Here is a 14,169-nt window from a genome sequence, read left to right on the forward strand (position 1 = left end):
TCTGTGTAGAGGAATGCTATTGACTTTTGGGTATTGACTTTATAACCTGCTATGCTGCTGAATTCCTCTATTAATTCTAGTAGCTTCTTCTTGGAGTTTTTTGGGTCTTCTAAGTAAAGTATCATGTCATCTGCAAATAAAGATAATTTAACTTCTTCTTTACCTATTCTTATTCCTTTTATTTCTTTCTCTTGTCTAATGGCTGTAGCTAATGACTCCAGAACAATATTGAATAGGAGTGGTGATAGAGCACATCCTTGTTGTGTACCAGATCTAAGAGTAAAAATTTTCACTTTTTCCCCATTTAGGATTATATTAGCCCTTGGGTTTTCATAAATGGCTTTTACCAGATTGAAGTAGAGACCATCTATTCCAATTCTCTGTAGGACTTTGAACATGAATGAGTGTTGGACTTTGTCAAAAGCCTTTTCTGCATCAATGGAGAAGATCATGTTGTTTTTAGTTTTCGCTCTATTGATATAGTGTATTACATTTATAGATTTTCGAATATTGAACCATCCTTGCATCCCTAGGGTGAATCTTACCTGTTCATGGTGTATGATCTAAATGATTTGTTGTATTCTATTTCCTAGGATTTTATTGAAGATTTTGGCATCTATGTTCCTGAGGGAGATAGGCCTATAGTTCTCTTTCTTAGTTGCGTCTTTCCCTGGTTTTGTTATCAGTGTAATATTTGCCACTAGGAATGAATTTGGTAGGATTGCTTCCTTTTCAATTTCCTGGAAGAGGTTGAGGAGTATAGCGACTACATCTTCTGTAGATGTCTTATAGAATTCAGCTGTGAATCCATCCAGACCATGACTTTTCTTTGTCGTAGGTTTTTAATTACATCTCATATTTCGTTGGCTGTTATTGGGATATTGAGAGTGGTTATATCTTGTCGATTCAGTTGTGGTAATTTGTACCTTTCTAGGAATCTGTCCATTTCTTCTGTGTCTTCTATTCTGTGAGAGAAAAGATTCTCAAAGTAGCTATTGATAATCTTCTGAAATTCCACGGGTTCTGTGGTAATTACACCGTTTTCATTAGTTATTGCTTCTATTTGAAATTTTTCTTTCCTCTTTTTGATAAGGTTAGCGAGGGGCTTATCGACTTTATTTAATCTTTCAAAGAACCAGCTTTTTGTTTTTTAATTCTTTGAATTGTTTTCTTTGTCTCAAATGAATTAATTTCTGCTCTAATATTTATGATTTCCTCCCGTCTTTGGGCTCTGTGTTTGGTTTGCTCTCCCTTTCCTAGTTGTTGAATGTGCAGCATTAGGGTGTTTATTTGTTCCCGTTCTGTTTTCCTAATGTGTGATTTCACAGCTATGAATTTCCCTCTGAGAAATGCTTTCCTTGTATCCCATAAAGTACAATAAGTTATCCTTGAATTTTCATTGAATTGTAGATATTGTTGAATTTCTTTTTTAATTTCATCTGCGACCCACTGGTTGCTGAGTAGGGTGTCATTTAATTTCCATGTATGTAAGAATTTTTTCTGGTTTGTTTTGTCATTTATTTCCCATTTCATTGCACTGTTGTCAGATAATGTGCATGGGATAATTTCTGTTTTCTTACATATACTTAAGCATGACCTATGGACAAGTATGTGGTCTATTTTAGAAAATGACACATGTGCAGCTGAGAAAACAATGTATTCAGCTCTCTTTGGGTGGAAAACACTGCATATGTCCTCCAAGGCCTTTTGTTTCAAGCTCTCGTTTAGTTCTGTTATTTCTTTGATAAAATTTGTTTGGTATACCTATCTTTTGGGAATGAGGGGGATTTAAGGTCTCCTGTTAAAATTGTGGTATTGGATATTAGATTTTTATGTCCATTAATATTTACTTCATATAATTGGGTGCTCCCAAGTTTGGTGCATACATATTTATGAGTGTTACCTCTTCCTCTTGAATTTTTCCCCTAACCAGCATGTAGTGGCCTTTATTTTGCTTGATCAGTGTTGGATTGAAGTTGACACTGTCTGAGAATAGGATTGCTACCCCTGCTTTTTTCTGAGGTGCTGGGGCATGTAGTATTGTGTTCCATCCTTTCACTTTCAGCCTATGAATGTCTTTATGAGTTAAATGTGTTTCTCCTATATAGCATATTGTTGGATTTTGTTTCCTATTCCACTGCGCCAGTCTATTTCTCTTAATTGGTGAATTGAAACCATTTACAGTGATTTTTAGAATTGAGATATATTGACTTACAATTGACATGTTATTTACCTGTTGTCATTTACTCCTTTTTATCCTGTATTTAATTGCTTGCCCTATTTAGTTGGTTGCTTCTGACCTCATTCGTGGAGTTCTGATCATTTTGGTCTGTCTCTAGAACAACTTTCATTAGCCTGTGTAGGGTTGGCTCTGTCATCACGAAATTCTTTAGCTGTTCTTTTTCATGAATTTATTTCCCTTCTCCATCAAACATGAAAGAGAGTGTTACAGGGTATAGTAGCCTGGGCTGAAATTTGTTTTCATAGAGGACTTGAAATACTCTGCTGCATGCTCTTCTTGCCTTCATGGTTTGTGAAGTGAAATTGGCCTTAATTCTGATGGGTTTTCCTTTGAATGTGATCTGCTTCTTTTCTCTAGCGTCTTTCTGTATATTATTCTTGTGCTGAATTTCTGGGATCTTGACTATTATATGTCTCCGTATGTTTTTAATCGGGTTGAGGTTACTTGGCATTGTGTGTGGTTCTTTTACCTGAATGTCAGATTGTTTCCTCATATTTGGGAAGTTTTCTGCTATTACTTCTGCCCATATTTTTTAATGTCATTTGTATGGACTCCTTCTTTCTCATTGATGCCTATTAGTCTCACATTGTTCATCTTTACATCATCTTGCAGGTGATGAATTATTCTTTCCTGCATCCTCGTTGTTTATCAGAGATCCTTTCTTAACTTTTCAGTAGCTGCACCAATATCTTCAAGATCTAAACCCCTGTCTTCACTTTCACTTAAACAGTTTTTCAAGCTTGTGATTGCGATTTTCATTTCCTCTATATCACTTTGACTCTGCTTCATGTGATCTATTTCTTTCCTGTATTGCTCATTCAAGGAATCCATCATTTTTCTAATCTCCTCTATTTTTTATGAATGTTTTCTTTGAGGCAGTTATAAATTTTTCTACTGGAGTGTTTTATTCAGATTGGGTTTCCTCCCTATGTTTCTGCAGTTGCTTCTTTACTTCAGATGTTATGAGTTCTGAGAATTCTTTTTTTATTTCAGAAAAGAATTGCACTCTGAGTTCCTCTATAAATTTCTGCTGTTACTTATTTACTCTAGACTCTATCAATTCATACATTTGAGCCGAGTTTGTGTCCTCTGCACTTTTTCTGGGTGGACATTGTGTTTCCTCCATATTTTTCTGCATTTGATTCTTTACTGCAGATGTTATTAATTCAGGGATTTCGTTTTTATTTCCAATCTGAGTTCCTCTACACCTTTCTGCAGCTGTTTCTTTATTTTAGAAGCTGTTGATTCATTGCTTTCAGCTGTGTGATTCCCAGTTTTTTCTGTTACAGTGTCTTCTGTGCTTTTTATGTGTTGGCTTGGGTTTGAGATTGCATTTTGTTCCTTCTCGTCATTTTGTGTGGTAATGTCTTCTGACCTTTGTTGTAGATCTTTTTTGCAGTTATAACCTTAGCACATACTGAATTTCAGATGCAGATCCACAATGTTTCGATTTATCCAGCTGTTCCTGGCTTGATTTTGGCTGTTGTGTTCAGCTCCTTTCTGCTGTTGCCCTTGGGGGTGAACCTATTGTGCCCGTCTTTCAAGATTTTCTGCTCCCAGAGTAGCTGAGTCGTTCTATCCTCTACACTCTCTGCAGGGATTGCTGCTGCAGGGTTTCACCCCAGGCCTGTATGCCAGGCCTGAGCTGAGCCTGGAGGGGACAAGGAGGAGTAGTGGGGAGAAACAGCTCTCCCACACACTCACTAGGCCAGTTGTAGGACTGGTTCTGGGGGTTCCCAGAACGCTGCAGATATTCCTACTCGATGTGCAGGGTGGGGGAGATGCTGCAGAGTGGTGAGGGGCATCCCAAGGTGGTGGAAGAGGGTCTTACCCATGCTGGGCCTGGGCTGGGAGCAGTGGTATATCCCGCTGGTGCAGGGTAGCAGGCAGCTCTCCCACATACTCCCTGGGCCTGGGCTAGGACTGGGTCTGGGGTTTCCCAGAATGCTCCAGAAATTCCTACTCGGTTGGCGGAGTGGGGGAGATGCTGCGGTGGGTGGGGTGCTCCCCAAGGGGGTGGAGGAGAGTCTCACCCACACTGCACCTGGGCTGGGACCAGTAGTAGCTTCAGCAGGTGCAGAATAGCAGGAAGCTCTCCCACACTCTCACCAGGCCTGGGCTAGGACTAACATTCCTTATTCTTATTTGCCCATTGTAGGAACTAGGTTGATAATATGCCACTCATTGGATTCCTTTAATTTTATTTTTTTGCTTCACCTCTGCACTTTTCCATATTACCTCAGACATATTCCCAAATAAAGTCTTCTGAAAAAGTTCTAAATAAGAGAAGGATTCTGTGAAACAGATTTCTCCTTTTAAAGATGAGAAAATTGAGGAGCAGAAAAGTTTGGCAACTTGGTCATGATCATAAAACTATAGGTAACATCGCTGAATCAGCTAAGATAAAACCCATCTGCAAAGGCAAATCTCTGGATAACTATGCTTATAGTTTCTCAGTTTGTAGAGAGAGGAAATTCTAGCTGTTCACTTATGTATAAATAGGAAAATTCAACTGAAGAAATAGCTTTGAAGGACAACTGAAGATTTGCTATCTATTGCTTTAAGGGTAGGGTGGCTGGTGGGTTAGCTCAGTTGTCTGAAGCTCCTACTTGAGCAGAATCAGTCAGGGACAAGGGACGGAGTCTTGTTCCCCAGCACCACAAGCCACACAAGACCCATAAGGCAGCCTGACTCAACTTGAAAGAAATGAATCCTTTTTTAAGTGCAAAATCTTCTCATAGGTTATACCGAAGAAGCCAAAATATTTGTTGCTGAAATTTAATGCATTTTTACACAACGACAATATGAAATGCATTCAGTTCAAGTTCTTTGTGCTGTGAAGTAATATGTTAACATCAAATGACACAGAAACATTCTAAGAAATATGTCATGGTTTATTAGTAGGAATATTATCAAAAACTTTTTTGGTATATTGCCAAATATTTTTCTCCAAAACATTCGGAGACATTTCTTTCAGTTATTATCAATAAGAAGAGCAATTGGCTTTATGAAGCATTAGTCAGTTTTTAATTTATGGGGCCTGAAGTTTTCACTTCTTTTTTCCTCTATCCATGGACTTCTTGACAAACATTTTGCTTTATTGAGAGCTTGTGACCTATCCTTACTGTAACTCATCCCTGTTTGTGGATTGTGTCCTTAATCTTATTTTATGTTTTGAAAAACTTGCTTCTCTTTCATCTTTCTTTGTATCTTAAAATTTTTTAATAACTTTGTACATTTTTCAGCAGAAGAAAATGTACATAAATGTGTATACACTAAAAGACTGTAGTTTACAGAAGTTGGCTTCTTTCCTTCCTTCCTTCCTTCTTTCCTTCCTTCTTTCCTTCATTCCTTCCTTCCTTCCTTCCATCTTTCCTTTCCTTTTTAACTTTGAGACAGTGTCTTCCTAAGTCACTAAGTTTCCCAGATTGTGCTTCAAATTATGGTCCACAGGCTTCAGGCTCCAAAAGTATTGGCTCACATTAAAACTTTGATGGTTGCAAAAGTGTCCTTCCCTTCATATAATAATCTTGTATGCTTAGACTGTAGCTCACAACTTCACCAGTTTAGAAACATATATCTTTGCAAGAAGATATACAAATAGAAACAAAAGGCATATGGTATGGCTTTTAAAGACTGTTCAATTTAACATTTTTAAGAAATTATACAGAAATGATCATGTCCCAGGGATCCATTCATTATGTATGTTAATGCTAACTTGAAAAGGTAAATGAGGTGTGGTGGCTAGATAAGAAATGGCCTAAGCACAGTGACAATGGTAAAATCTCTGGCAAGACCCTTAATGAGTATCACCTGGATCAGGATAGTATACAGAAAATTCTGAATAGCCTGTGAAGCTACGATTTGCCATTAATTCAGTGTGTATATGAGTAGTCCTCTATAAAAATGACTATACTCAATCTTCAAAACACCTTTTAGAGATTATGGGGCCAAAGAGGAAAGTGATCAGTGATGTAGAGTGTGCCTAAGGAGAGTCACATGGAGAGAAAACACTCTCTCAGGCTTTCACAGAGAGCACACTGGCAAGCAATGGCCGTAACTCATCCACATGGCTGACACTGACAAAGGTTCTACAATCTGAGGTACAGGATCTCAGGATAAATCCTGAGAGGATTTCACTGACCTTCTCAGACCCAAAAGCTACAACTCTTGATGCATAGTTCCTGCTTTACCTTGGTCTTAACCATTCAGTAGAAAAGTATGAAAATGAAATATAGGAAGTAAAGCCATCATGTTATGTTGAGCTGTGGGGAACTCAGGTCAATAATTTCTGACATTGCCAGTTAAACAGAAGACCCATGGCTATTAAGGGCTACTTGACTCTTTTAGAATATTTTGCTGAGTTTACACACCTATAATATTCAAATAACGGAACTTAGAAAACAAGGGGTATACAGATGAATGTCCATTTTGTATCTGTGTATTCAAAGTGGATGGGATAGATATATAGTTACATTTTCTTAATGAATAGAATGATTTGTTCTAATGGTGTTTGTAAATAGGATCTCAAGTCCACATCTTGTACAATTAACCACTAAGAAGAATGTATGCAGTGTGTTAGTTATTGAAACTGTCCTAGCGATTTGATTTGAAACTGTCTCATTGCTATCAGTTTATCAATAAAATTATGAAAAAAGAACACCTTTTAGATTCCAGTATTCCTGCTTTTCGCATGTGTAGCGAAAAGTTTAGAAATCCTCCAAAGCCATAAAATCAATTAAAGGAACAAAGCCTGTAGTTGATCATGTCTGGCTATCTCCTTCTGGATCACCTGTCATTCTAACTTCTCTAATTTTGGGGGGAGAGCATACTGAACATTGAACTTAGGACATTTCCACTGAGTGATATCCTCAGCTATCTTTGCAAATACCTTTTTTGAAATTAGAGACAGGATCTTGCTTAGTGCCTAAGTTGCCTAGGTTGGACTCAAATTTGAATCCTACTGCCTCAGCCTCCCAGCAAATAAAGAATCACCACCATGCCAAGATACAGGTGATAATTCTAAAGCTCAGAAGCATGACTTTAAAGAATAGCACTTTCTAGATTCTGCTTCTTCTCCATAATGGATAGCAGCAGAAGTGGCTTCACTACATCCTCTTGAAATCCTCATAAAATGCCCATTACAGCCTCTGATTTGTTATTTTCTTACTTTTCATGATCCCTTCTTTCTTTTTCAGTTGGCACTAGAAACTGGCTCCCCAGGTACACATGTACCTCAGTGTCCTGTCTTGGCATTGTTTGGCCTGTATATGTGTCGTGCTCAATTATTTGTGTCCATAGATTGAATTCTTGTAGCATTTTCTCATCACTAATTATCTCCTCATCCTGAAATCCCTGCTCTTGATTCCCACCTTGCTCAGCTGGGAATAGAGGTGGAGAAATGCATGTAAGCCATGAGTATGACACAAGCAACTGAGTTGATATATTAGCATCCAAGCTTCATGTATACATTAGATGCATTATATGCTGATCTCCTTTTTCATATAACTACATTCCAAAATTGTTCACTTACAACTCCCTTAATGACAGTTACTTTATTTCATTTTATTTTAAGGAAAGATTCTACAGGGTGTTCAGGGTCTCACTACTAGATCAAACTCATAGTGATCTGTCTGTATGCAGCTTCCCAAGAGCTGGGATCATAGGCATGCGCCACCACGCCCAGTCTCAATTGCCATCTCAGCGTGCCCCAAAGGGTGGAACCAGCATGGCAGTCCTGGGGACTGAACCCATTGAACCCCTGGCCTCTTTGCCTGCTTGCAAAGGTTTTAATCTGCTGAGCTATTTGGCCAGCCCTGGCAGTTACTTTAATTTATAGTTTTATTCTCTAAATGAACATTTCCTTTTTAATACACATGTTTGCGAACTGGGCATTACTTAGTATTGAGCATATATTTTATTGTAAAGAAGAAAAAAACAAATAACAAAAAGAACAAAGACAAACAAAGCAATATACATCTCTTTCAAATAAATGTTAAAAAATGGAGAAGAAAAAATTAAGGTTTTTTTTTTTTTTTGTGTGTGTGTGTGTGTGTGGCAAACCAGTGATTGAACTCAGGCCCTTTTGCTTGCCAGGGAAGCACTTATTCTACTGAGCTATCTCCGCAATCCAAAATTAAGGTTTTTAAAAGGAAGACTTAATGTTTAATTAACCAATCTGGCATACTTATATCTGATAAGCTGAACAACAAATTTAACTATAAAAAAATGTAATACAAACATCTATTTTGAGCTGAAAACTATGTATGTACATTTCCAAACTATATCACATTTGAAAAAAATGTACAAAGATGCATTGATTTTCATACGTTGGTATTCAATATATGAAATTACAAAATAGCTTGCATACCTTCATTGTTGGTGAAAGGAACTAAGCAGATATCAATGTATCAAATTATCTGTCTTATTTTTTCATTGTCATAGGTATAACTTGGAAATTACCCTTCCTATTAACCTAAATTTAACTGCAATATTAATGATTTAGTGCACAAGTTTAAATAACAGTTCATTCTGTATTAGATATTAATAGTTTACTGAAGAGCAAAACAAAATAACACTAGAGATTTAGTTATGCATGCTAATTAAGATAATACATTAGTTTTTCAAGTATCAACTTCCAGTTTGATTATTGATCAATCTAAACAAACTACAAAAATGAATTCTCATTGACTTAAGGTTAATTATGACCTTGGTGTTGACCAGAAGTCAGGTAATAAAGCACATATTATAACATAATTATGATAAGTTAATCACACTTAATGGGATGTGGAGAGGAAATATTCAGTGCATTTCATTTCACTCTGTTGAATTACTTTGTGAAAATCTTGTCCCTGGAGGCCCTCTTAATCTTATCTGAAGTGTATTCAGAATTGAGTAAACATTTATGTTAAACATGGAGTAATTATTGTAAATTGCCAATCAGGATGAGCATGATTTTATACATATATGAGAGAAAAATAGGTGTAGGAAAAAACCCACACACACAAAATCTCTCTCAAATTCAGATGTGTAAATTTTATGTATTCAATTTAATATAATATAAAATTTAATATCAAATAGCTCAACCGTCTCTTTTTTTTCACAATGGCAATAGAGTAGAATTTTATTTAAAAGACTAGTGGTTCAAACAGTATTGCTTTGTGACACCATGATACAGGAACAGGTTTTCTTATGTCTTGAGACCTGGCTGACCTTGAAGGGCTAGAGACAAAATGTTGGCTATCCTTACAGCCTCTCTTTTTCTCTATTTTTTTCTGCAAACTCAAGTTTTTAACCCTCCAGAAGAGAAGCTTAATGATATTATTACCCTACAACAGAGGCAGTTGAGCTTAACATGACTGTCTGTCTGAATATTAAACACCTTAGACATAACATGGAACAAGTATTTTCCAACCACCATTGACATGTTAAACTTTAAATCCCTATATAATGTGAAAAAAAATTTAAAAAAAAAAACAATTACACATTTTTACACAGAAATTTAGAAATCTAACCACATACAGTCCTATGACATTTTTTTCTTGTCTCTTGTTTACTTTTCTATCTTCTTTTAAACCAATATTTACTTGAGCAAGAGTATAGCAGTAATTGCTACAATATTAGAAGCAGTATCCATTTAGAAAACCAGAATGACTGGCACTCCAAGCATGGCCCTAGTATTACACATTGCTCTCCTCGGTGTAGTTGCTCACTTCACAGGTATCAGCATATAGAGTTAGTCAGTGTGGAAATCCTACCAATTAACTACTAGTTTCAAAAACATGATGGAAGGTCTCAGGACCATTGCCTTAACCTTCTAGTGTATATAAATGTATGCTTTTTCCCCTGCCATGTTTCCTAGCTTTTCTCCTTGCATTCTCTTCTATTTTTAATCCTTAAATTTTCACTTTCTATTCAGTTATTATACCTTTCAATTTTTATTTCTTCTTTTAAGTTCTTATACTAGTGAATCTGTACCATATTTACACATGTGGGTCTGGTTTATTTCACTTATGAGTATATCTTCAAGTGGCATCCACTTATATTTGAAGGTTTTGAGTCTATCATTCTTTATAGCTGAGTAGTACTCCTTTCTATAAGGAGAATATGGGGCCATAGACTTAAGTGATCAACGATGTAGATTGTGCCTAAGGAGAGGCACTTAGAGAAAAAACATTCTCTCAGGCTTTCACAGAAAGCAAATTGGTGAAGCCATGGCCGTGACTCATCCACATGACTGACACTGACAAAAGATCTACAAACTGCTTTACAGGGTTTCAGGGTAAATCCTGAGGAGATTTGACAGACCTTGTCAGATACAAAAGTTACATTTCTTGTAATGTAGGTCTTGCTTTATCTTGGTCTTAACCATCCAGCAGAAAAATATAAACATGAGGTATAAAAATTAAAGCCATATTCATATGCTGAGCTGTAAAAGGCTCAAGTCAACAACTTCTGACATTGCCAGTTCTGCAGATAACCAACTACTATTATGGACTACTGAACTATATTGGATTACTTTGCTGTACTCTGGCACGTGCAATATTTGAATGGCAATAGAATATCCATGTCTAACAAAACTAAACAAAAAAGGAGGACATAAATGAAGGACCATTTTGTATCTGTATATACAAAATAGTTAGGATAGATATACAGCTACTTTCTCTTTGCTTAATGAGAAGAAAGATTTGTTTTAATTGTGTTTAGACAAGATATCATATCTGCATCTTATACTATGAATAACCACTATGAAGATAATAATATGAAATATATTATTGTGACTGTCCTACTAACCTGTTTGGAAAATGTCTCATTGCTATTTCTCTCTCAATAAAATTAATTTTTTAAAAAAGGAATAAAGGCTTGAGTCACCACAGGTAAAGAACCACAAGTGACATGGTTACAAAGAGCAAAGGGAATGTGAAATGCATAAATACCTGCTATGATCCAATGGCCAGTTACAGAAATGAAAATTGTCTAAATTATTTCCCTCCTTTCATTATAAATATATTTTGTAAGTGTCTCTATGTTTACCTTTGTTTCCTTTCCTCTATTATCTCTTCATCCATGTTTGTATATATCTTTGTCTATTGTTGTTCTATGGACTGAACTTGGGACCTTGCATTTGCCAGGAAGGCACTTATGCCACTAAGCTGTATCCCCAACCTCTCTTCATGACATAATATAACCTCAATAACTTTGTATCTGCATATAAGTATTGTTAACTTTACACAGTATGATTTAATTCTGGAGATTTCTACAAGAAGAATTCTTTGAAAAACAACTAATGCATTTTCAGTTATACACATATAATTATATCCCATAGGCAGAAAGAAACACTATTGATTGAAGAACTCTGGCAGATAGAAAATATAATAGCATGTGAGGTTTATACAGATAAAAGGAGCTGCAGGCCAGCTCACAAAGGAATTTTGATATGCAATCAAGAGAGAAGCTAAAACACATGCTACAGGAGTAACCTTATGGGTTTACCTTAGTTTAATTGTATTATCAGTCTTAGTTTGCCTATAAATTTTCTGTATGTAAGAGAAATAGATGAAAATTAATTAGTATAAAAAATTTTCCCATAAATAATCTAAGAATTTTTCTGTTGATGATCACTTTTTTCTTAGTCCAATTACCCAAATCTTGACTAATAGCTTTCAAAATTCTGCAATAATTGGCACAAGTTCAGATGCGCATATCCGCACTCATTTATTCTAATCTATTAGCTCTGTAGTAAAGCTATTTCCATACAAGTTGTCAGAAACCTGTACTTTTAGAAACACTGATTTTTACAAAAGTCCTCAAAATAATTTTAATTTTTATACTATGTTAGTAAATATATTTTAGCACACCTTTCAACATACACTTTTGAAATATATATATTATCATGATCAACAAATTTATTTAATGTCAATAGAGTCTATCTCATTCTATAGAATATTAATGTATTTACATTTGTATGAATTAGTTTAAACTTTTCACTACTGTTGCCTAACTGTTGCACATTTATATCTATGTATATATTGAATACTATAATCCCTTTTCCATTTCTATGTTCAAATATGTATTTTTATTTAATTTATTTAAATGTTTTAGTATTTTTGCATTATAGAAAGTTTAATGCATGTGAATATCATTTTGTTTATTCTTCTACATTCTGTGATCCTTCCTTCTATAAAAACAGATTTTTCATAATAGATTTTGATTACTTAAAATTTCAAAAACTCATGAGTCAATTTTATAGTATCTAAATGTGATAGAAAATCTTTTATAAGGTATATCTTTTCAGAAGTGTTTTTAATTCTTGTGAAAATAAACTCTGAAAAATATTCACCCAAGATATTTCTCATTAGATAATAATATTTATTCTATTTCCATCTTTACTGTTGTTTTCTTTTGGAATGTGACTTTGAAGTATACTATTTTTTATTTTTTTATTTAGGTGAAGAAGAACCTAAACACCTTCCCATTGACCATTGTTGGGATAGCTTCATGTATACGAATTCTGCTTTCCAACTACTTTCTCTGAGTCAGAAGCAAGGTACAGAATTTCTAACTCATTTTCTTTCATTCGTTGTGCTGCTGTATTTGAGAAATGATATATATGCCTGTGCTCTTAATACATATTTAATACTCATTATAATTGGAAACATTTTGGTAAGTTATAAAAACATGGTTTGATGATTAGTATTAGCTTTATGTGCATTTATTCCACTTACATTACATTTAATTCGTCAGTGCATAAGTGAAATGTTTCAAAAATTACATATATATATATATATATATATATATATATATGTAACACATGACCTTATCTAACATATATATATAGATAAGGTCATGTGTTGCACAGTTATGTCACACACTCCTGGGTTCAAATGATCCTCTTGCTTCAGTGTTCTTTTTTTAAAATGTTGAATGTCTGAATATCATATTACTTAATACATGGGTATAGAATTAAAGAAAATTTTGAGAAAACTGCAAATAACTATTGTTATTCATAATTACATTTTGCTTAGACTAAATATTCTTCATAATTTTAAATAGCCATACTGTATTTTTCTGCATATTTATGCCAACAATATAATGAATGGAAAACATGTAAGAAAGAATGAATTTGCTTAGGAATTTAATGTTTAAAGTTATGAATTGGTTTAAAATAATGTTTTTAAATTACAAAAAGAATTTCATTATAAATGTGATAAAGTATTAATTATCTTAGAAATGTTAATACAAAAACATTAATTGAAATCAGTTACTTACTGACATACATCTAACATGGGTTAATCACTCTCTTCTATTTACTGTAACTTATTTTAGCATGTTTACTATCACTAATTCTTCTAATTTGATATGAGGCCATGGAGCAGTTGTTACTGTGTTCATTGAATTGAGAAAATTTCAAATCAGAAAAGTCTACTTAACCAGAATTTAAACAGAAGCTAAATGGCTGAGCTGGCCCTTTTGTTTCTGACTTCGATGTCTTTCTTTTTAATTCTTTGCAATATATTAAAAGTAAAAAGAAAAATAGTTCATTAAAGAAGAAATGTAGATTCTGTTCAAAAAATGTGAAAATAAGTACAATGTCAATAACAACCTTGTACATGTTGTTGAAGAACAACCACCAAAGCTACTATTCTCATTTATTTTGTTGCTCGTGTTGTTGATTTTGTTTTTGTTTTTGTTTTGTTTTTTGTATCAACCTAAGTACCAATGCTAATGTTTGTATGGCAAAGGTGGAACAAATGAACTATGCATTTGGGAATATAAATGAATATATAGTCTGGAAAGCCTTTTAGGTTATGTATATAAATAGAATTTGAAATTGTCATCTTTTGGTCCAATAATCCCAATTCTGGTTAATCTTTTAAAATAAAAATATGTCTGATACATGCAAAAGATATTTGCTGTTGAATAATTTA

At 34.6% G+C, this 14,169-nt stretch overlaps 1 protein-coding gene across 1 annotated transcript in view; it reads left to right on the forward strand.

The window, feature by feature from the left end:
• Positions 1 to 14,169, forward strand: part of Cfap47 (cilia and flagella associated protein 47) — a 529,200-nt gene that overhangs the window by 416,846 nt on the left and 98,185 nt on the right. The window contains exon 59 of the mRNA XM_023707817.1: positions 12,690 to 12,788. Coding sequence (XP_023563585.1) covers positions 12,690 to 12,788 — 99 coding nt within the window. The remainder of the gene's footprint in view (positions 1 to 12,689; positions 12,789 to 14,169) is intronic.

The sequence above is a fragment of the Octodon degus genome, unplaced genomic scaffold (assembly GCF_000260255.1).
Source record: "Octodon degus isolate 3935 unplaced genomic scaffold, OctDeg1.0 scaffold00313, whole genome shotgun sequence".
Taxonomy (NCBI): Eukaryota; Metazoa; Chordata; class Mammalia; order Rodentia; family Octodontidae; genus Octodon; species Octodon degus.